The sequence below is a fragment of the Gymnogyps californianus genome, chromosome 2 (assembly GCF_018139145.2).
Source record: "Gymnogyps californianus isolate 813 chromosome 2, ASM1813914v2, whole genome shotgun sequence".
Taxonomy (NCBI): domain Eukaryota; kingdom Metazoa; phylum Chordata; class Aves; order Accipitriformes; family Cathartidae; genus Gymnogyps; species Gymnogyps californianus.
In genome coordinates this window covers 135,817,211-135,842,108 of record NC_059472.1, presented here as the reverse complement: position 1 = coordinate 135,842,108, position 24,898 = coordinate 135,817,211, and the positions used below count along the sequence as shown (strand labels likewise).

Sequence of the window (24,898 nt, the reverse complement as noted above, 5' to 3'; positions counted from 1 at the left end):
GATGGAGAAGGTATCTTCTGCTTCTCCCCACACTATGTGCGTGGATGGGAAATCTCAGCAAGTAAGCCAGTGTCTTTCATTCAGGGCGCAACAATCACTCATCTTACTCTTGCCTTTGACTCTTACCAATTGCAATGTGCTTTACGCTATACCTTTAAATCAACTTTGAACATAAAATGTATAAGAGTGTAAACTGATCAGTGAGCACCGGCTCTGTCAAGCACAGGAAACATGAGTCTACTCCAACTGCCTTTGCATCTCTCCTACAGAATCCAAACAGCGTGGGGTCTGTCTGTACGCCTGCCTCTCCCTTCAGTGTACACCAGTGCTGCTTGTGTTGTGATGCGGAGGTGCCTCTGTGCTTACACAGATGACTAATACTGCAAACAAGGCATTCTCTGAGAGCTCCTTCACTGGAAGGGCGGGGGAGGGGGGAGGGAAATTACTCTACAGATTAGTTTTCCTAACAGTACCACCTCTGCAGAAGAAATCCAGGTATGAAGCAAACATTTGTGCCTTAACCAAAAAAAAGTCAGTTAATACTCGAGTACTGGAACTGCAATTACACAGACAGAAATATCTACCCATGCGGAGTATCTCAGTTGTCACCAGGGATTAATATCAGTGAAGCAATTCACTGGTATGGAGTTTTCTATTATTATCCATGTGTTATTATGATGTAGAAAAGAATGCTGTTTGATGGGGTTTGTAGCATTCCTGGCTTTTAGAAAAATTATGTTTCGACTTATGAACCAAACCAGTCTGCAACGCAAATTAGTAACAACGTGTGTGAAATGGCACAGTTTCATTTTTACAAAGACACCCTCAGATGTATAACTGAACATTAATAATTTCATTTGGCATGGCTGTTACGTTTAAAATGCAAACATTGCATACAGATACAAGCCAATCAGTAACTGCTTTGGGCTAAGAAGGGTCAGAAAATAAACTTTACAACTATCAATGTGAGTGTTGACAGAACAAAACGCAAAATTTCAGACAGTATACGTGAATATGTATTTTCTATCTTCAGAGTACCACCTTTGCTTTATCTTTGACTGCATGCTTCTGATTTCTATTAAGTATGACTACCTAGTTGTCTTGTCAAGCAATTAAAGTGACAAAAGTAATAGCAGATGCCTCTTTCATAGTTAAAACTACAGCAAGCAGACCATAGCTTGCATTTTATTACAACCACTCTATACAGCCTAATAATTGCAAGGTAATTGAAAAGATCCTGATAATAAACCACCAGTTTACTTTTTTCAGACAAAATAAATATATAACCCAATTCAGGCTTCATTTTAATGACACATTAGATGGTTTCCAACTTGTCTTGATTTTTGTTTTATTTTATGATTGTAAATAAACCCTGGAAAATTCCTTCCCCCATTTTACCACCTGAAACTGCAGCTGTTGGCTGACACTATCAAAGCCTCGCAATTCCGAACTCACGTGCAAATCTCATCAAGTGCAGACACTTCTAATTGATTCCAGAAGTTTTTCTTTTCTAAGATCAGCGGGCAGAAGAAGAATAATGAGCAGCTTTTAAGCAGAGGGGGGAGGGTGTTGAGCTCAGGGAGTGGAGATTTTAAAAGCTCCAGCTTGGCTGCTCTGCCAGAAACGCGGAGCAATTTTACGGTCAATTGGCCAGCGCATCTGGAACTATACATCATGGTCTTTAGTTGATGGTGGTGAAGCCGACTCTTAAACTGGCTAAGTCCAAAATCAGTAATGACTCTGCTGTCACACCTAAGTGGAAACTAACTTAATCTACTGCCAGATTTTACTGTGACTTTTTCTAAGGGACATTATTCCCCTTAGGGCAGTTGTCAAGAATATTAAAAGTCCAGTCCCTGGGATCCACTGCATGGTATAGCGGACTTTTCTGAATGAAGCTAACATAGAAAACACAGATTACAACTCGTGTTTGTTTAATTCCATGTGTGTTGACAAGGCTTTTTATCATAAGGTAGTAGAGTTTCCTTCCATCCCCAGCTTCATTTCTAAAATACATTTCAAATACACCACCAGCCAATCTAGTTAGGGCACAGAGACTGCAGAAATGCTGAGGTCGTAAATCACGGTACAGGGCATGGAGCTTTCACCTTAATGGAAACCAAATATGGGATACGCTGCTCTTTGAAATGTGGCACTGATGATCATAACGAGGGACCAAGGAAAAATGCTACAGAGCAGAAAACTATCGTTGATGTGGAAATAAGTTCTTATGAGTAAATGTTTGTTTTAAGTCAGTACTCATAAGTCAGTATTCCAACGCTGGTAAATTACACTAAGAAACAAGTGAGGTAACAGCAAGTCTTTGTACGATGAAAGGAGAAATAAGTAGTGTGGTAATATATCACATTAAGAGGGACTGCTGTGGAACACAGAATACAGTGCAAATCAGTTCTTTAATAAAGAGATATTATATCTTTTATCCAGACAAATTAGCTGACACACTCATAAGAAATACCAGAATTGCATCAAGATCAGAGCAGCAGTCCATTTGGTACAGAATACTGTCTCCAAAAGTGTTTGGAACAGCTGCATCTACCAAGTTTAGATGCTCCAGAGGAGTAAATAAACAATTTGACCACAATGAACTTCATTTCTGCCTTCTTTAGTTAAGGGTTGAATTATACCCTGCAGCACAAGATTTTATATATCTTCCAAAGTTGGTTATATTTCTAATGCACCACATGCCCACATAAAACAGAAAAGAAAACAAGTTATTCATTTAAAATACCACATGCGTATACAACCTCTCTTTTTCTCTCTTTTCCCCAGTGAAAGTTGTCCTAGATTTTTATCCTTCCTACCTGTAAATTAATACATGCCTGCCAGTGCTTTCATGGCCAGGCAGCCCAGGAAGTTGCAGTGCAGGAGAGAAGAGATTTACTCTCAGATACAACGCCTTAGCTGAAGCAAAGGTAAAAGATAAACAAGCACATCAAGACAGACATTTTTGTTTCCTCCTCCAGCTTCCTCACTCCTAGCCCCTTAGTTTAAGAGTCTCAGTACTGAGTTGCAGCCACTATGAGAGTTGGTGAAAATATTTAAGACAAGAGTTCCAACAACATGTCAATGGCTCTCATTTCTGCTCACTCCTCATTAGTACTACTGTCAAATAACAGCCAGTGCTTGACCAAAATCAGCTCACGGAATATGCTGGCCAATGCCAAACCAGAGCAGTTGGATGGAAACACTTTGAAGAGGTGCACCATCATCACAGATTTATTTTTACATATCGTGACTGCTGAACTGTCACATAACTGAACACACAAGCAATGTTTTCTGCTACCTCCAGGTGGTTAGGAGACTCCAGGCCCAGTCTGACAGAAAATGATTTGGCTTTAGTAATACACAAAATCATCACATTACACAGGCATGAAGTAATCAGCCGAAAGAAAACTAACTAGTATAGGATGTGGCAGCACAGATCCTCAAGCAGAAACACATTAGCTCCTCAGTTTACTGTCTATAACCAGTCAAATATATCTCTGCCCCTATGATCAAGGTTTTCAGTGACCTCCACCAAAGAAACAATTTTCTTAAGATTTAAAAATTTCCTCAAACGTCACCACTTTTTTTCTTAAAAAAAAAAAACAAACAAAAAAACACAACCCCCCCCTGCTTCTTTCACCAAACCATCCATATGAAATACATACAGCACAAGGAACAGAAAATGCATGCTGAGAAACGTGTGTTGTTCCACCTCCCATAAGAAGAAAAAGGTCACTTTTCTAACTCTGATAACTTCAAATTATTGTCTTGTTTGGAGAAGGAAAGGACACCAGGAGAGATCCCCCAGGAGTACACCTTGGAAGGACTTCGAATACAATAGCAGGGAGAACAATATCTTTAAATGATCAGAAAAATAACATAACTGTCGTATGGAACCAAGGCTGGTAACACACAACTTCAAAGTATCAATAGATCCAATGCTGTACTTACTAGACTGTGGACACAGTTAACAACCATATTAAGACTGCAGCTTCAGCAAAAGCAGAAGTCCTTCTTTCTCACACACCTCTAGCTTCATTTTGCTTCCACCTTCCCTGAGCCTCAGCATTAGGAATCTTTCTTGCTCCACAGCAAGTTACATCACTTATCTGAAGAAAAATCTTTGGCTGCATAAGTCAGACCAGCTGGCTAACCCAATTAGCTGGGCAGCAAGGGTAAGTAGCTGGAGCCAGAGGGCAGGACTGCTCCTCCTGCTGGAATTGCAATCGTTACCTGTTTTTTTTCACGGCCACCTGCGCTAATTTAATGGCAAAATGGGAAAGGCTTGCTCCTTGTTTCCTCTGCTCTTCTCTCCTCTCTCACTACTCCTCTAGTTTTCTCTCATTTCTTCTGTATTTTCCTTCTAGTTTTCACCCAGAAGGCCTTCCTCCCTCCTCCCATGCAGTAGTTCTGATAATTGTCAGACCTTCTTATGAGCCAAATGCAATCATTTGCAGTTTACATCACCTATTTTTGCTAGTTAGAGTACCCTGCAAATAGTACTGCAAGGATATTTACTTCTGAAATCTTATCTGCTGGTTCTAAAATGTTCATGAGAAATATGAACATACGAAACATAGTCACAGAAAAGAACAACATATATAGACAGGAGTCACATACTTTTTCACTAATGATTCAACATGCTGTTGGCAAAATCAGTCTTGCACTTATCTGCTGCAATGTGCACCATTAATTTAAGAATGCTGGGACATAATTATTTATTAAATACTAGACACACTGAGTAGTGCCATCATGCCTCTTGCAGTTCATTTTTCTTCTTCAATAAGTAAGTGCCCTGAAAGGCATAATTTATACACCAAAAAAAAATAAGTCAACAGAAATTCTTTACATGATGTCATGCATTCATTCCTATTGCTCATGAACACTGGGTTACTAAAGAATTGTTTATTTGGTAACATATAGGGATGATGATGTAAGGAGGGCATTATTTAAGTATATTACAGATTATCAGTATCAGAAATATAACGTTAAAAAGAGCAAAGTCAGCTAAATCTAGGTGTGTATGTTAAAGATGGAATATTTACATGAGGCAAACAAAAAGATTAAATAAATGTTTTAATTTACACCTCAAAAGTTGTAAGTGGATTTGAAAGCGAAACAGAGCAAAGGAAGTTGAAAAGCAAGCAGATAAAAATTACTAGGACATATGTAGCAGAAATTTTAAAAATTGCTTATGAGATAGATCTGTTTATGGGCCTCACAAGATGTTCAAAGTTATCTACACTATTATACTATGAAGGATAGATCACCTGTTTGAATGTTGAACAGAAACAATTTTTAGGACAAATTTTAGACGTAATTTCTGAGAAAACCAGGGTTTTTAAATTTATTTGCTATGCTTTCTGATTTTGCTGGTTCAAAATGATCAGGTCAATATTGAGCTAAAACACTAATATTTGAAGACTTTTCAACACGAATTGACAAATCTCTGGCAGTTTCCCTTTGCTCAGAATTTTTTTCTCATAAATCCCATTATAACAATATTACCACCCATAAGAACATTCCTACCATGAATCCAGAAATTGTACAATGCATTGAGAGCAAAAGCGGATCATTTATATAAAAATGGGGGACCCTTTGAAGTTCATCATAAACATTCGGACAAGATATAACCAAGAAATGAACTTTTTTTACTATGAGGGTGGTGAAACACTGGAACAGGTTGCCCAAAGAGGTGGCAGATGCCCCATCCCTGGAAGCATTCAAGGCCAGGTTGGATGGGGGTCTGAGCAACCTGATCTAGTGGAAGACATCCCTGCTCATTGCAGGGGGGCTGGACTAGATGACTTTTAAAGATCCCTTCCAACCTAAACTATTTTATTATTCTATGATCACAAAAGCTATTAATATCACAAACTTGTTGATTTATGATAAAATGTAAGTCTCTAGTGTTGACATATTGGCATTACTCAGAAGCATTATCTATTCTGGTCTCACTGAGAGCAAACGATTTGAAAGACACCTATTCTTTCAGTATTTTCAAAGAAAAAAATGTGAGCAAGGTACTCTTGTTTCTTGTTAAAAAGGGACTACCTAGTCAGTGCCAAACAAGGGACTAAAAAAAAAAGAGTAACAGAGAAGTATAATATAGGGGACAAAAGGAAAAATGTTAGACAGAAGAAAGGATAGGAAAGTACAGTAAGGAAGAACTTGAGATGGCAATAAAGTTAAAATTTTAATGACAGATACATGTAAAGAAGAGAGTAAGAACCATTTCATTTTATTTTCTTCTTCATAAAAGAATAGGAAGCTGTATAGTTCCATACAAACAATAGAAATAATCTGATAACTTTACTTCTACTCATTTCCTAGTAAGAGACACTTTTACATATGCACACACACACCTGAGCAAGGCAAGTACATGAATTATTATTTTTAAAATTGAGAGTGTATATTTTGAGATATAATTCTCCGCAAATTCAGCTAGAATATTCAAATAATTCAAGTCTGAGAGCTATAGCTCAAGGGCTATAGAATTAATTGCCAAATTTTAGAATTCTTTGCTTCAAGCCTATCTACTGTAGTAGGCTACTCAGTAAATAATAAAAACATTTTCCAAATTATATTTAAGAAAGTAAAATCCTTAAAATATCTGCTGAGTTTTGGCAGACTCTTATCAAAGGAATTCAAGAACTGTTTGATTTATACACCAAAGCTTTGACGATGTAACAATATGGGAAAAAAATCAAAACAATTCTTGATTAGTGGCATGTATCTAGCTTTAAATATTGTCCAATAGTTATTGTTTCCTATCTCAGGTAAAATGACAAAAGAAAAAAAAAAAAAAGACCCACAGTAGCATAAGATAGTTTTCCATTCTCCTATCGCCTGATCTCTTAGAAAAGCAGGAGAATCAGAACCACTACCAGAAACCTCCAATTAGGAAAGTTGCTATAAATTTTGCAGATGTTTCAAGTCAAAGGAACCATTTTGAACTTGGTTTGAGTCTCAATCCCTGCTGTTTTATTTCATTTTTTCTGGTTTTAAGCCAAAAGGTAACTTTCTGATAACAGTTCTACTAGTCTAGCAACCCATTCATAACCTTGCTGATAACTGTCTTTGCTGGTAACCAGCACTAGGTAGCTTGGGAATGTTATTCAGATCAGATTTATAGTAATGATTCAGTGTTATTTAATTCAGATAATATTAAAAGAGTTATTATGAAATACCAACTGTACTGAAAAAAGAAAAAGGTAGATTAAAAAGCAAAAGTCACAAACAGGATAAAAATAAGTCCTAAGAACACAAAAGCAACCATAATCAGACGAAAGGTGTATTTAGCCCAGTACCCTCTTTGTCAATGGCTAAAAGTCTGTTTCTGAGGTACAGTATAAGTACAGAACAAAATATTTGATATTTAAGACTCTTCCAGCCTCCAAGCATTTTCAGATTTGTCCCATGGAAGGTGAGTTAATCAATTCAAATTCAGCAACACATTTCTATTACTCACTTCAAAGTATATGGCCACTAATATATTATTTTTGCAAGAAATGGTAAATATACACTTTCCTGACTTTTTTTCAATGGAAATTGGCATCTCTGTAGCAAAACCCAATGATTTTCGTACAAGTTAATCACAAAAAGTGAGAAATAAAGAGATAAGAAATAAATCAATATACTATTCAAATAGTATAATAAAAAATAAGGAAGCAAAATATAAATGTTTAGTGTTTCTGCTTTTTCTAAAAAGATAGAAAAATCTAGAGTCATCAGCACAGACATTTCAAAATAAATGTCTTACCTCATATGTATAGCCCAAGGTAGAAAACTGACTCCTTAAGTAGCCAAGTTTGTACACACCTATGAAGACTAAGCAGCGGATGATTTCCACAATTCCTGCTTTGGGCCTAGAAATGGGAAGTAATTCAGATTAACGTCCAATCTTTTCTTCTTTGTTAACTTCAGTGAGAAAGAGAATGTAGAAATAGTCTGTGATGTCCTGCACTTACACCAAGTCATCTTTCTTAACTTTATAGTTAAGTTTTTATAGTATACACTTTACATGGACTTTTAACACTGAATTTGCTGGGGGTGAGAATACACATACTCACAAACTATATATGAGCTCACACAAATGTAGCTGTATATATAGCTATTGTCTTTTGATCTAAAAAATGACAACAGCAAAATTCTGAAAACTGCTACATGAGTAGTTCAGAATCTTTTCATCAGTCCATTTTTAGTAAATTAGTAAATTTTTTACTAATTCACATTATTAACTCCCTAAGTCATACACATCTCTGGTATACTGACAGATTTTTACCTATCCTGAAATAATAACTGTTCAGTCCATACCAGTGAAAGGTATTCCTTTCTGAAAACATAATGAACAGCAGGTGCAAAGCGAAACTGTCACCTCTATCTCAAAAGAAGCTTCTATTCCACATTTCTGTTCTGGCAGGGCAAATAGTTTCTTTGTGAGAAACTGTAGCTGCTATTTACTCTTCTGTAGGGTCACGGTGCCCGTATGGACTACTTCCATTGTGTATGTCTCCCTGGGCTGGTGTATTCAAGATCCAATTTGATTTGAATCCATACTGATTAAATTTAGTCTTAAGTCTACACCATCTTTCACATGATTTTGAGTCTACTCTGAGCTACACTGTGTGCTTTTCGTATACCATCACTGTATCTAACACCTATGGCATGCTACACAGGACTGACACAATATGGTTGCAGTCTGAGCTTGAACAGCCTTGGGACAGCCTGCGGGTCTCACTGGCCTGCCAGTGTCCCAAACCCAGAGATGTGGACCCAACAAATGCAAGATAGAAGGTGACATGACTAGCCCATCCCATAACTTTTCTGCAAGCCACTAATTGCTATGGGAACATTCCTGAGTTTAGGTGCTGGTCATGTACTATTTTCTAGTCAACAGACAGCAACGTATGTGTCCAAGTGTATCCATATTTCTTTATCAATATAATTTCTGACACACTTGAGATTTTCATATAATGATAAATAATGCATAATGAGAGAAGGGAAAAAAAAAAAAGCGTGTTTTATATCTTACCTGTTCTCCATAAGTAGTCCGAAAGAGGTCAGGGACAGAATGATAAAGCCAATTCTCAGAAGAATAGTTCCCTGTGATAACATCTGTTTAAAAAGTAGACAAAGAATTCATTTAGAGTAATTTGCTGAAGAGCAATTGAGTTTTAACAGAACAGTAGCTTCAACTTCCTCGCTCAGTGATGTTAGTGTCTGCTTTTAAAGTAATTTGTTACTTTAAATTTTACAACAAAAATATCTGCTCTGGATAGCACACTTATCTGGAGACCACCTTTATAGTTGTTTCCTGAATGCTGTATTTCCAAAACAATGTTTAAGATATTCCCTTCTGCACTATGTGTTTTCCTGAAGTTGCTTGATTCCCTTATGCCTTTACCCAAGAGGGAACAAACTTATTTCTAGATAAAAATCCCAGCAGCCCTGTTCTTTTTCTTCATCTTATGTTACCAGGTCTTTACAATAGTCATCTATGAATCCCAATGGATACCAAAAATGATACATTGGTGAGAATAAGAATTCACATAACATGACAATATGACCATATTTAAGAGGAAACAAAATTAATGTTGTCCCTCCATGACAACTCAACACTTGGTTCCCAATTCAGCAAAATTCTTCAACTCATACCATTAACTTCAATCAGTCTTAAAACACTTTTAAACATTAACATGTGTGTTAGTACTTCGATGAATAGCAGCATGAGGATTTATGTCCTTAACATTTACATCGAAATGATATAAACAAAACTCAGGAAAACAGAAATTATTTTCATTGTGAGGTTTGATTTTTTTCTTTTCATTTATTAAATATTTTTTGTATTCTACACATCTGCCTTTGAAAATCAAATATTTAATCAGTTTTCTTGTTCCCTCCCTGACTTCCTTTCAAATATTAGTTTTGAAAAGCCTTTGTTTTTTCATTTAAAAAACAACAAAAAACCCAAAACAAAAGTAGTGGGTCTGGCTGAGTTATAGGAATCCTTTCTGGCTTCAATAGCAATAAGGTTTATGAACAGCATCTTGCACTTCAAGATTGCAGGCACTGGAAAAATAAAAATCTATGAATGTCTGCCCTGATTTCAATAAATCCCACTCAGTGACATGCCCACTTTCCTTCGGTGGTGGCCCCTACCCCTCGAAGAGATCTAAGGTAAGTATCTGTGAGCGTGGGAGGCCACAGGAGGATATTCTCAAGTTTTACAGCTGTGTGAACTTACAGTGCCCATGTTTGCAAAACACATCAAACCACACACTCAGGCTGGGCAGGTTTCTGTTGTTTTACTGAAGAATCACAAGCACCTACTTAGATATCCTTAACAAACAGTTATTGAACAAAGAAAACACAATCCCAGCAATGAGCGAGCTAAGCAGCAGCCTCACCAGTTTACAAGCCAGAACACACTTCTCACAAATGACACCTGTCAAGCCACTCTGTTGCATAGATTTGTACCAGGATAGATCAAACTCATTACTGCATTGCTACATTTCCAATCTGTTCCATCCCTCCTTATGATAAACTTACAAAACCTCAGACTGATGATTACCACCATCATCTACTTATATGTAGACCTTGAGAAAGGATATTCTTTATACTTTTCTTACACTCTTACCCTGGGCATCTGCTATCAGCCATCACAGGAGACAGGATATTGAGCTAGATATGAACCCTGGGGGGACTCAGTATAGCAGTTGTGTTGAGACTCTTGCTTAAGTCAAGAAAGCAAAAAAATGCTCTAATGGGCTTATAAGCCTTTATCAAGGCTTGTATCACTTGGAATACATTTGCAAATTCCAGATACAAGTTTTAAAATTTGTCAATAGAAGATTAAATTGAGGGTGCTCTTTTTGAAAACTCCAGTTTCTAGAATCCGAAAATCCCACAGCTATCCAAAGTTTAAAAGACTTTCCATTGTTAACATGAAGCGATTTGTTTTGAAGTGACAAAATTTTTGGACAGAGCTTTTTTATAAAAATCGGGCACAGACTCTATTTAAGTTTAATAAAATGAGTAGTTCTTAAACTGCTCATCTAGCCACAGTAAGTTCAACTCCCACTTCAGCTTCCTGTAGAAACTGGGTCATACAAAAATTCAAGAAGTGAGCAAAGAAAAACATGATTTGGCACAGGCATAAGGGAAGTAACCCATAAATTTCTTAGAAATGCTTTGATATGTTTTTCAATGATTGTTACTTGTCAAATAAAGGAGTTTGCCAGGGAACTAGAACTGGAATTCAAGACTTTCCTCCTTAGAGACTGTCCTCACTTTTAAGTTGGAGAATTACACCTTTTTTTAAACCTAGTCCTTCTGGCCAGGTGGGTCTGATTTTGCTTTGTGTTTCCAGTGCAATGCATTAGCTTCTACAGACTGCCTTAAAAATGTTCCCACAGTCATAGGGCACTATTCTGAGAAAAGGAACATAAGGTTTTGTATCCCCCTTAGGCAGGAAAGAGAACTGAACATCAAATCCAAATTTCAAGGATTTGTAAGTCATGTAATTGCTACATTACAATATAGAGCTAGAATCACACTTTATGGAAAACGAATGAACCTGCAACGGTTTTGAGACAACAAATGTTAATATTTGTGTTCAGAAAGGATCCAGCAGTACCTCCTATGAATGAATAAAGGTGTCTCCAATTTCCAATTTAAGAGAGCTGCATGATTTCACACTTTTCTGCTCTCCCAGTGTTTCCAAGCTGGCTAGCATTAGACAGCCAGTCACCACGTCCTAGGCATCTGGGTTTCCTTGTGATTCCAGTTTCAGAAAACTGAGGTGCTGATTCATTCTACCTCCCTTTAAGTGCCTTTACTGATGTGCCTAAAAAGCTGTTATTAACCTAAGCTTTCTCTGTAATCAGTGGCGAGAGAGCACTTTCTGAATGGTTCTATTTCTTGCCATTAGCTAGACTGCAAGTCTAGAGGCTAAATTTGGTCCCTGCACTAAGAGTTGGATTTGAGTGGATGATGGAAACATTTCTCCAAAGCAGACACTTTTGGGTCCTATTTTAGTGATGTTTTCACTCATAACTTCTATCAACTTTTTTTTTCTTTGCTTAAAGATATATTTTAACTGCCATTTCTAGAAGAGTAGGAAAAAAAATTAAAAATTACTCTTTTAAAGTTAACATTTTCAGGAAAAAATAACAATTTTTATTGTTGTTGTTCCATTATGTTGTTGTTGATGGACCTTGAAATAATGATAAGCTTGATATTAGAGACACTGTAATACTGTAATTCAGACTGCAGCTTTCTCTCCATAAAGAAAGAAAGGATTGAATACAAGAATTTGGAGTGTGACCCTGCAAACTCCTCTTAAACATTTTCTCTAAGATGTGCAAAATTGGAGCCTGGAGTATCATTTGACTTTCCACATTTATCTAACCACAGAAGAAAAAAGCATAGATTAAGAACTTGAAAGGAAATTAATAAACTGCAGTTCAGTTTTAAACATGGATTTCCAGAAAAAAAATGGGAATAGAAACACATTTTAATGTATGTTAGTAAATCAGAAGAACTGAAGCAATCTTATAACGTAGGAAAATCAAACTCAAATACAAACAAGCCTTTAACTTTAAATGGTTAAAAATGCTATATGAGGTTCTTTGGCATAATAACTGCTTGAGCCAGGTATGATCATATTTTACAGATTCTGTTTTCCAGGCCAATTTCCATTTCTCTTCAGACACTTTCCTACTTGAACCATAACATTTTGAATACTAGCTATTTGTAAACCTTCTTATGGTCCAATACCACCTGTGGCCCAGACTACGAAGGACTGGAGGACTCTAAAGCACAACCTGCAGATCACAGTTAATTGCAAACTGGCACTATCATCAGATTCACACAAATGCATGGCACTGTAATGCCCAAGTACACTGTTGCAGCCTTCCACTTCCCAAGTCCTCAGCTTTCTGAAGTGATGAAGGATGAGGCATAAAGCCTTACTGTGAACCATGAAGGTAGAAGGGTACGTTATCCTTCACTGTAGATACACGCCCCACATTCACATACAGCAAAAAAAATGCATTCCCTCATTTGTGCTCCTAGTCAAGGACTACAAAGAAATCTGCGGTGAAATACACCATGATGCCATTTGGGAATAACAGCTTTTAGAAAACCAGCATGTAGCATAAATTTTAGCACTATTAGTTTGCTTCCATAATTTTCTCTTTACAGCTCCAGTGGTATAGTTACATGCTGCCTTGATTCTTTTATTTACTTTCAAACATGTATCACCCTATGAAGTGGACGCTGGCAGCTGAGGCATCCATTTTCTAGGCATTACTCTACCAAAATCAACAAAATAGTCAGTGGGTTATATCACTAAACTAAACATCATATATTAAATCTACACACTGCAAGTTGCAGTGTGAAAAGAATGTGCCTTTTACACCTTCGTTAGTGCTAGCATCCTCGTTCCACTTAAATGTAATATGCATAGATGTATATATAAAATAAATGAGTATTTATATATTGGAGTATTTGTATAAACAGAGAGGCCTGTGGAACCACAGCAGGTTCCCCAATTACAAGTCAGCCACAACTTTGCAGTGTGGTTATTGGCGGCAATCAAACAGAAAAAAATATTTCTGTTGGATTTTGATTTCATTGAAAGCTTTAAAAATATCTTGGAGCCTTAAAAAAATGGGGGGGGCGGTTTTTATAGAATTTGGGAAGAAGTTTACAGCATTATTATTCTATGTTTTTTTAGTAATGAAAAAATAATTCATTTAAACGAAGGAAATATGTTATTCCAAATGTGTATTTGGATGAACACTGAAATATTCCAAATTGACTTTTATATTTCAAAGAACTCAGATTGTTTTATTCCTTTTGAAGAATAACACGGATGTATTTTCTCATCCTGATGTGTGCAGTGTTTCAAAAGAACTGCTAGGAACGATGTCAGCACGTTTCATAAGTTAACAGATGCCCTGCTGTCATATATCGGACACTTTTGACATTCAAATGAAGAATGCTAATACAATGCTATGAAATTTGTCTTGTTAGGTGTCTTAGTCTGGTATGAATTTATTTTAACTTAGAATTCCTAAAAAAAAAAAATGTAAATTCTCAGCAATATTCCACAGACAGTACTTGGTGATGTCCTACTGAATGGATACATTAATTGTGTTCTCAGCTTTCAAGAGATCTATCTTATCCCTTACTACTTGTCATCTAATTGAAACTGCTCGCATATTCATAGCATTATAAGCACAGTAAACGTTACAGTATCTATCAACAATAAAAAAGACACTGCAAAATGTGTTTAAGGTACACTTCATTTTGATTTATGTGATAAATGCAGTTCTGGAGCTATGAGACTTTTGCTTTGAATGTACTGCAGTTTTACACTCCTAGCACTCTCTCTGGGACTGATCCAAATCCCATTTCTTCAATGAGCTTTGGATCAGATCTAGATGTGCAGAGCTCAGAAGTAATTTTTATTCTCTGGATATAGTGCAGATCACTATATAGAAAATAAACACTGTATGCTTTCTCCTGTGGAAAATATATATTTGTTCTTTCTTGTTTTGCTCTTTTCGTAAGTTAAATGTAGGTCATTCGGACTGAAGGTATATGGTTGCTCTTTATGGATAGAGAAATTTAACACTTCTACAGGGCGTGAGACCAAACACTGAGCAACTGTAATCACTTGAGAAATGTAATAGCTGTGTGCTGCGTCTTATGGCTATTATGAAATGGAACTTATACCTAAAAATGAGGAAAACAGTTAGCTTTCTCCATTTATGGAGCTATGCCACAGTTATGACATAATTCATAGCCAGACAGAAAGTTCCAGTTGTATCCATAGACATTTCATAACTCAGTGTAGTGGAAAACTGATATTGAAGAAAGATTTTTGCCAAGTTAAGTTATTCATACACAAGCTTCCTTCTCGTGACAGCTTCCCCACTGCACTGCAGAGCAATGCTGGAACTCTGCCTTGGGACCAGCACTTTCTACACCCACGCTAAAGGTTTATGTCCTGAGATGAGGTGCTTCTAGTCCCCCATGCTCTCCTTCTTATCCTTACTACCTTATTACTCTGCAGTTTTGTGCAGAGAATTTTCTAGTTGTTTTTCTACAATAAGTTCATAAATGGTGGATCTTCAGGATGTTTCCTTCATGATTGCAAGACTTTAATGATCATCTGGGGCTTGGGTGCATTTTTCAAATTCCCTTATTACTTATTCTTAAACAGCTGCAGTTATCAGCAGAGAAAATAATTTGGACCATCCATTTTTCCTTCCAGGACCAGAACAAGGCAAAAAGAGAAAAGAATAAAATAGGAAAAAACTCATGAGCAGTCTCCTTACTTCTTGCTGCTAAAAGCAACAGCAACAAAGTAAAAAACAAAAAACCAACCAAACAAAAGTTTGATCCCTACACAAATATGACTTGCTTCTGGTATGCAGAAATCTAGAAGCATATCTGGAAAATCTTGCGGAGGCTTTTCTCAGTATAACAACATTGGCAATCATGTATACTGTATATCTTGTATACATTGAAGATATTTATCCTTACCTTTGGCTTAATTTCCTGTCCTCAGAAATTACTTAGAATAGACTAAGCCTCAGATGGCTTAGTAATCTCCAAATTCCCTGCAGTTGCAGTGTGACCCTTTATAGAGATGAACATGATGTGTAGAATAACTTAATATTAATCAGAAAAGTATGCCTGAGGTAGTTTTTATATTATATCAGGAATGCTACATAAAGTACTTACTCTTTAAACTTTTCTCAAAAATTGTGTCATTCTACTGGTCTGATGTGCTACTCAGAATACATCTAACCAAAAACGTGAAAAAAAAAAAAAAGGGAGGGGGGCTGTAGCAGTGAGTATATGCAGAGCTGCTATAAGCCTGCTACCACGTATCCCATGAAATTATTGCAGGCAGAGTCCCTCTCCTGCCCTTCTTGCCCTGGGATGCAAGAGGAACGTCTGAGTCAGAAGACCAAAACATCAATGTTTGGAAAAGATTTTTGACAGCTTTGAAATGGCTTTGCAATCGTCTGGAATCCTTCATGCATGACCATGGTCAGATATGCAAAAGAGACTTATTTCTAGAAATCTGCCTCTTGGCTGGATTCAGACATGTTGGTCATGGGCAAAGGCATCGGGGCGCAGCGAGAGGGGATGCTCCCTGGGGAAGGGGTGGGGGGCCAGTGGCAGCCAGTGGACAGGGCCATGGCCCCAGCGGAAAGGGTGCTGTCCTGCAGTGTCCATCGAGGTGGGCAGGGGACAGTAACCACCATTGGACGAAGGTTGGAGATCGCCAGGTGAGCGTGCCGGGACAAGGCAGGTCCACAGGTGAGCAGAGGCTGAAGAACCCAGGGGGCCCTTGGTACTTTGACAGCAGGCCTGTGGCAACGTGAGTGACACAAACACAAGAAAGGGTTTAAGGCGGCGGCCAAAGGGTGTTTTATCAAACTGATAGACTTTTGTGGTGTATCGGTAGGTCTTTGACTGATTTGTGGGAATATTAGATGCATTAAAATTGTGCTTCATAACTAGAAGATTTTAGCTTTAGTAAAGTAGAAAGAGTTGTCAAGGAAGGAAGAATGAAAAGGAGGTTGGAAGGGTGTGAAGCCATGGAAGCAGTTCATGTCTCGCTGCTTCTAGGCGGAGATGGCCTCATAGTTCACCTTCAGAGACTGCCAGGTATCCACGGAGGAACCACATCATGTTACCAGGGAGATCCCGTCAGCCCAAACATGAGGTATTAAATACTTGCCTCTCCTTGCTATATTTCTATCAATGCTGTTGTATGTTCGAGACTGAAAGAAGGATTTGCCCTGAGTCTGTGCTCCTCCAGCTCTGAACTCATGCTGACACAAAGCTTCCCACCTGCAAGCACTGCAAGACCTTTGCAATCTTCCTTCTAAAGCTTGGGCATTACTGGCATCTAACAATATGACCAACCCTGATATCTTAAAGCCTACATAGTTTCAAGTCTGAGATACATATATATTTAATATTATATAGTTATATATTTAGCTATTTATGTTGATTCCTTTTACAGAATCTAGTTATTATTGTAATAGTTTAAATAAGATATAAGTCAGGCTGTAGAGCCTCTACTCAATGCTTTATTATTTAAACGTTGTGTGTCATGTTACTGTTAGCATGAGATGCTATTTAATAAAGATAGAAATTACTTACAGTCACGGTACCAAGAAGTTCAGTATACAAGTCCATTATTACAGCAAAATGTACAACTGCGTAGCAATTAAGATAAGCTGGTACACTTGGATTGAAGGGAACTTCTTTTCCAGTGATCTGTATGAAGCAAAACAGATAATAGCCTTCAACAGTGACCTGCTCCAGCCTGTTATTCCTTAGTACCCTTTATACTTACAAACACAAAAAAGATTAAGGGACATAAATAATTGCACAAAGATAATCTACAATCAAACTTATGTACTAAGTGTGAGACAGAGTTTGACTCTGTGTGTGTGTGCGTGTGTATGTTCACAGCTAAAAGAAAAAGATAAATTACCGTACTCTATAGAACAATTTTGAAAATCTCTTTAGGAAATGAATAATGAAAAGATAAATAAAAAATATATTTTTTTCCTTCAAATAAAAAGAAAAAAAAACACAGCTAAAACATTCATTTCCTTCAGTTTCTGTTCCCATTTCATCTTCCCCTATGCTTTATGACTGCTAATTTGCTAATTTAAAATAGCATGTGTAGAGTTTTTAACATTGATCCAGTAGCATTAAGAGGTCCAAGTAAATTACACAAAACTGAAAGCCTGTGCATGTTCTATTTACCACTGGGATTTCCTCAGGAAGGCCAAGTCTAGGTTTGCCTGGTCCCCAGCCTGGCCCTTTGAATATGACAGAAAGCTTATTGCAGAATCCAGGTGTGGCCCAAAACGTGTTCCAAATATGAGCCAAGGGACGTAACTGAAAAAAAGAGCAAGTAATTTTTCATTGTTAGTAAAATAAAATTTAATAAAAAAATTAATTTATTATATTTTATTCATTTTTAACTCTCAAGTAAATGATTTTTCAAAGTCTGCAAGGAGACTAAACTAGGAATAGATGAAGACAGTCAGAAGCTCAGAAAACCTAACTGAAATAGGCAGGAGCCATATCAAGCCCTTGGTTTATAGTGAGGATTACAATGACTTCTGCCAAGAGAAAAATCTGTCTCTCCTGTAATCAATCCAGAGTATTTAACGGTATATTGTATAGCTATATTTATGGTAGTTTTAAACTAGAATTTTGTTACTGGGACCTTGACAAGACATACCCTCAATAACTAAATTACTTAGTATTTGACTGGAATGGATGTAATTGCACAGGCTGTGGCCATCCTTCCAGCTTCCAGCCCAGAGACCTCTACAGGTAGAATTTCTCATTCTTTGAGATGCCTCCTTGGGTGAACAGTCATGAAAAGCAAACAGGGGCTTCAGTACTCCTCAGTCCCTGAGGTTTTTACAGAGAATTTTTATCCAGCTTAAGTGAAGCCTGGACCAATAAATCTAAGCAGCACCACATTAAGTACTTTTTCTTCTTTTTTCTTTTCTTTGCTTGATTAAGAAAAACTCTATTCAACCTGTTCTGGAGGTTTTGTTGAGACCATGATGGCTGCTATATAATGCTGTCAACACAAATCATTCTGGAGTACCTTGAACAGCAAACATGCAGAAGAGATAAAAATAGTAAAGATATTACACCATGGGATTATTTATGAAATAGCAATATTTAGAGAAGACAAACAACAGACGAAATACATATTTTTGTCTGTGCTTCGCTGCATATTGCTCTGCATATGGCAAAATGGACATTATTCAGTCCAAAGCCTGTTATATCACCATGGTAATTAGTTAATTTTACTATATTGTATTTTCATGATGACTACAAGCTCTGCATATCCTTAATGCAGTGAGTAGAAACAATTGTTTTGTAATGAAATAATGAAGAAATTGCAGATAATTTAATTGACTGTGCAGCAATGCAAGGATGGCCTCAACTGTGCCTAAGAGAGGAGTTTCTTTTGAACATGAATGCCTGTTAAAGACACCAGCATTGGTGATACAAACTATAGCACCTGGAGCATGATGGGATCAAATGAATTTACTGGATGTGTTAAGCCATATACAACTTTTGCATCTTCTGCCTCAAATGTTCCTGATGGAAGAAGAAAAAAAAAGAACCAACAATCAAATTCAAAAGTATACATAATTTTGCCACGCTAACTAAACATGAGAGAAAACACCTTTTTTTACTTACCAAATATCCTGTCCCAGATAATGAGTGTGCCGCCATAATTTTTGTCAATGCAGTAAGGATTTCTACCTATAATAAAAAGCATTTATGAGACCAGTAATTGCATACATAAGAATACTTGCAACTGAATTATGAAGCAAAATCTTCATCATTAGCATCAATTCATAATCTAAAAATAATTTTAAAAGGTAGCTAACTCACCACTCCTTATACATCTATAAAAGTTCTTTTTTCTTACTAGACTTATTGCTCTCTTTCTACTCAGATTCAAACATACAAATCAAACATGTCATACCCAAAATTTCTGTGAAATAAAAGTATTCATTTGGAGAGTAAACTCAGTTCAAAATATATTTATAAAGACAAATTAAAAAGCAAACAAAAAAATCATTTCACCAGTTTATACCTAAGAAAATATATGCTAAATACATTTACGCGCAATCATCTCATTAATGGCTTTCAGCTGTCTCTGTCTTCTATGCGTATATCTGATCCTGCCTTCATTATTATTAACTTCAGTGTGAGGAAAACTGATCCTTCTATCTGTTTTCTAGGGAATATATTTGTATATAAGCTGTCCTATCAAAAGTATGAGCAAAGAAACATTGATTACATATCCTCACATTTGTGGGGATTGTCTGGAGCGACCGTACAACACTTGATCAGCTCTGGAGTGATTCTGCTTAACTCCGATCAGGATCAGAGGATTAGTTTGGATTTACAGCAGAGCAAATAAGAGCAGAGTGTCTCCCTCCAGGATTACCAATACTTGTGCAAATTTTAAGAATTAGACACTTACAGCACCACAGTCTTTTTAAAAAAGTCTACACAGTGTCATAAACACTTTACACATGGAGGATATAATAAATATTAATAACATCCTCTACATATAACTGCATTTGAGTCTGTTTCAAATTATTTTGTTCTTCCATTCCTCTATTACTTTTTTACTTGTTATCTCTGCACACTGAATGAGCCAAAGGTATCTATGAAATCCACTTCTATTCCTCAGATATGTTCATGACATTTTCCAGTATGCAGTGGAGTTACTAATCCAATTTACATATGCAGTATGGTCTTGAATGCTTCTGAATATTGATGAAAAGTCAGTCATCACGCACTTGTGTGAAGTGAGATTTTTCAATAATTCAGACAGCTGAAACCAAATTCCACTAAAACATTTAACAGTTCTTGTTCTAAAAGGTAACCATGTCTTTTCACACATTCAGTGCTTGAATTTGAATGCAAAAGCATCTGTTAGTGATTGACAAGTTGATGATGTTTTAGTAGTCAGGGAAGGATGAGAGATTTTTCTATTACTCTTCATATTTACAAACGTTGAATTGTTTTGCTCAAAGTCTTCAAATTATTTCACATCATCCAGGCTTAATTTCTGCTCAATAATTAATCCTAAATGTAAAAATTTTAAAATTAAATTTAAGTTATATAAAAGTTTTTTAAAAAACTGTGAAATTTCTAACTGAACAAGGACTATTTTTGAAGCAATGATCAAAATTAAAATCCTTCAGTAAAACTAATTTTACAGTACAATTTTAGTACTTTATTATTATTATTATACAAATAGTGACCATGAGAAAAAACACACTAAGGAATAAGAGGTTACACTTTTAGCTTACCGTGATGAACTCTGTGATGACTGGGAGTATTAAGAATCCACTCCAGAGGCCCAAGGTTGGTGATAACCTTAAAAAAAAAAAAAAAAAAAAAAAAAAAAAAAAGTTTCAATGACTTTGAAAATACTGTATAAAATCAAGAAGGAGGGAAAAGAGGGGGAGGAAATGCATTAAGAGGATGTGTATCTTAAGGAGAATTGCATAAAGAGACAAGAATGCAATTTTTTTGCCTGAACGATTTCACTGTATTACTGTTATAAGAATTTTCATGAAAAAAGTGAAATTTATTAAAAAGCAAGTTAAAAATTAAATTTCTTTTTGATCCAGCAGCATATTTTCTTCCTATTTTTATTATCAGTTCATGATTCCATACAGATCATTTCACTCACATTTTTTACCCACATCCATTGGCACTGCTTGGGATTCAGTGTAACTCTAAGATCCCAGTTACGTGAACACTTTACATCAGCAAATGGCTGGCACTGACCCAGAAACAAGTACTCCTTCCTCCTTCAGTACCTTTGACTGCTTGTTCCTTCTATCAATATCCTTCTTTTACCCCAGCACAAATGCAGTAACACAACAAACCTGATTAGGGAACCGATGCAAGTTAAAACTAATTTTGTTTTGTTTTTCTAAATTAGTTTAACTGGATCAGTTCCTAAATCTGATCCAACATATGGTCACAAATACACCGGCATGAGTCAGAGGCATGAAAAGAAAGTAGACCAGCATAAATCATAGTGGAGCTGCAATCTAAGGTGATGATTCAACAGTACAGAAAATCCAGCCTTGATCAATTTAGTACCAGACCAAAAATGACAGAAAGTGTTGATTGCAACAAACTCACTCTAATGATTCAAGCTTTGTCAGAAAATGCTGATGAATTAAGTTTGCATCAGCAGGGTTTATGCTAAATTAGGTACTCTCCTGTATTATGGAGCCAGAGGAAAGCCAGCATTAACTTCAAATTTTGGGCTTTGGTTAGCTCAACGGAAGTGTGTGGATACCCAAACACAGCAACCATTGCTTAATCCCAAACACAAAACCATCAATCACAAATAGATGCAATCACTCAATGACCAAAAAAGATTTCTGTTCAAAATATATCCTAAAATGGTATCTATTCACCATGTCTGATTATGACCATAATATCTTGCAATTAAGGGGGGGGTGGGGTGGGGAAGCAGCTAAATAACGATGCTTAGACCTTAAGAAAAAAAACCCAGAACCTATCACTTTGTCTTTTACAGAACTTAATTACTAAATTTAATACTCATACTGCTGAAATGGGTGATCTGTAATATAATAATAGAGGTAATATTGGCAAACAACACATTAACTAGAGAGGCAGACAGTCATTACTCATGAGAGCAGGCCCATTCATCTAAATAAACAAACATATAAGGATTTTTTTTCATTTAAGGTTTACAGAACAAAGTCCTAAAATATGTCAGTTCCATTTCTGTTTAATTCACACTTGTGCAAGTGAAAGTAGATCTGGACTCAAAAAGTAGAAACAGGACATTCCTCAGATGTATTTAAGTTTTTATGAAGCAGGCAAATATCACAATAAAAGGAATAAATACCTTTTGTTCATTTTTGGTTTTAATAAAAGCTAAAAGAACTCCTACTTAAGAGGTTAAGTAGATCGTTTCTGTGATTAAGGGAGTATAGGAATGAGCAAATTCTTCAGATAGAAAGAACTGTAACATTTGGAGCATCTGTCTCAAAATCCTGCACACCCTTGACTGGAAAAGCAGAATACTGGGACAAGTTTGTTTTGTTTTGTTTAACTCAGAAGCCAAGGACAACATAAGTAGGACCATTTGTATTTCTCAGTTCTCCCTCAAAATAAGTTCAAGCCTGAAAAGACCACCTAAAGGTGAGAAATGATTCATCATTCATGCTAGCTCCATTTCCCGCCTTTCTCAAGCAGAAAATCCCGCTGTTTTAAGCTATGTGACATGTGACCACTAAATTAATTTAATCTGAGTCAAATGTCTTGGATTGAACTGCAGGCCAGCACCTGAGCAGTAATTTATCTATTAGACCACACCTAACTTTGATCCACTTGGTTTTAATATATTTTTAGCTCAGTATTTTAACAATTTTTGTGAAAATAAACCAAATCTGTGCTAGGAGAGCAGGGAATCACTAAGGAATAGCAGCCTTCGCTTTTAGTCTACGGGTGGATTATAATAAAATGTCCTCGGAATGAATGCCTTCAAGTCTTCAATATCCAGCTGATTAAATCCATATTTTAAAATTAAAATTCATCCTTTTGAAAGTCCATACAATACATCAGTATGCTAAAGTAGAACTTTGTGTCTTGGGACTCCCTAAGGACCTCAGGAACTTACGTAAAATTTTAAATCAATACTTCTGACTAACCCTAGAGAAAGCATTTTCTTTGGAAAATGAAAACTCTCATCCTTTAAAATAGTCTTTCTTTGGGTGATGACATTTACAAATCTACTGAAATATCTTCTCTGCAGCATCATTAGTGATTGATGCCTGAGCCTACTTCGATTCATTATTCAGCCAAGGTTACCTCCATTGCAAAGATATACTAGCCACACGCTGATGGAAATATCATCTGAGAGAACAATTATAACTGCATGACTTTTAAGCTCAGAGGTGGTACAGAACTCTGTACCTGACCAAGCAAAAATCCAGCATGCTGAAATTGGCAATCCATAAATCAACATTTTGGCTAAAACACATCAAAAATATTTTTTCACCAGATATTCAAAATGGTACAGGGTGCTATTTCTAGAAAATTCCTTTGCTATCAGTAAGTGTACTTCTATATATTTAGTACATTTCTAAAACAGAAAAAAACGTTATCAGTGGAAAACTTTGGTGCCAAAAATTTTATAAATATTTTATAAATGTATACTTCATAAATATATCCATATAACATTCCAGCAAACAGAAACATATCATTTCTGGAAAGTTGAATTTTGAAGGCTCCTGCAGCACCACATGGCAAAGAACATAATTATTTTGTTGAATTTTGTTGAATGTTGCCATCTTACCAGGGGAAAAACTCCTACAAGCAGATCTTTCACCAAAGTAAATTGTCAAGGCTAGGATAGTAAGACAATTTTTGCCAGGCAAGATTCTGACCCTGTCATGTCGGGCTGACAGGAACTTACTGAAATCACAGTGAAAGGAATGAAGTTTGTAGGAACTGACTCGTAACAGAATTTAATGTGGCATAACAACAGCCCATGTTCAAAAGAATGTCTAACAGGCAATAGACTGGAGAAAGGCAGTGGCAGGTACTCCACCTACCCATCTACCTTTCAGCTGTCAGTCTACCCTTGTTTCTGTGCCTTCATTGCATCCAGACATTTTCCTTGGAGAACGGCAATTGCAAAGGAGCTCGTAAGTGTTCATGGTAGCAGTAACCAGGCTTATGCTGCAGTTGCAGTCACCAAAGCATATACACCGCTAGGTCTCAGTCATTCAAGACAGCAAAATATTTTCAGTTTAAAATAGCTTTGTATTCAAAATGGCTTTTTAGAATAAGAATTTTCACAATGTTCACATTTCAGGAAAAAAATATTTTTAAATTAAAAATTTTTAAAAATTAACAAAATAAACGTGATAATAACATCAGAACAGTTCTCAGTTTTGTGGCTTGTAATCAGGTTTTTCACTAAAAAAAGAAAAAGCTTTCTGCTACTATAATTTTTGTATGCAGTAGAAAGTTTTGTTTCACACCTTTTTACTGGAAAGTAGTTTCAAAATTAAAAAAAAATAGTGGAAATGTCATTATTCAACATCCCTATTGCCTGTACTTCAAACCCTATTTCATACTATTGAAAGGAAAGAGAGTCTGCTTGTGAATATAAAATATTCTTGTTCTTTATATCATCATCTCACAGTGATTTTGCGATAACAGAAAAATAGCTACCAATCCCCCAAAAGCTGAAATACCCCAACTGTTGTCCAACAATGACTTTATCTGTATT

The 24,898-nt window shown here is 36.4% G+C and overlaps 1 protein-coding gene across 1 annotated transcript in view; it reads right to left on the bottom strand.

Moving 5' to 3' along the window:
- The window catches only part of AGMO (alkylglycerol monooxygenase), a 198,427-nt gene that overhangs the window by 75,329 nt on the left and 98,200 nt on the right, over window positions 1–24,898 (bottom strand). Inside the window, 7 exon segments of the mRNA XM_050890926.1 lie at window positions 7,769–7,874; window positions 9,041–9,123; window positions 17,203–17,319; window positions 17,818–17,952; window positions 19,103–19,182; window positions 19,285–19,350; window positions 20,919–20,985. Coding sequence (XP_050746883.1) covers window positions 7,769–7,874; window positions 9,041–9,123; window positions 17,203–17,319; window positions 17,818–17,952; window positions 19,103–19,182; window positions 19,285–19,350; window positions 20,919–20,985 — 654 coding nt within the window.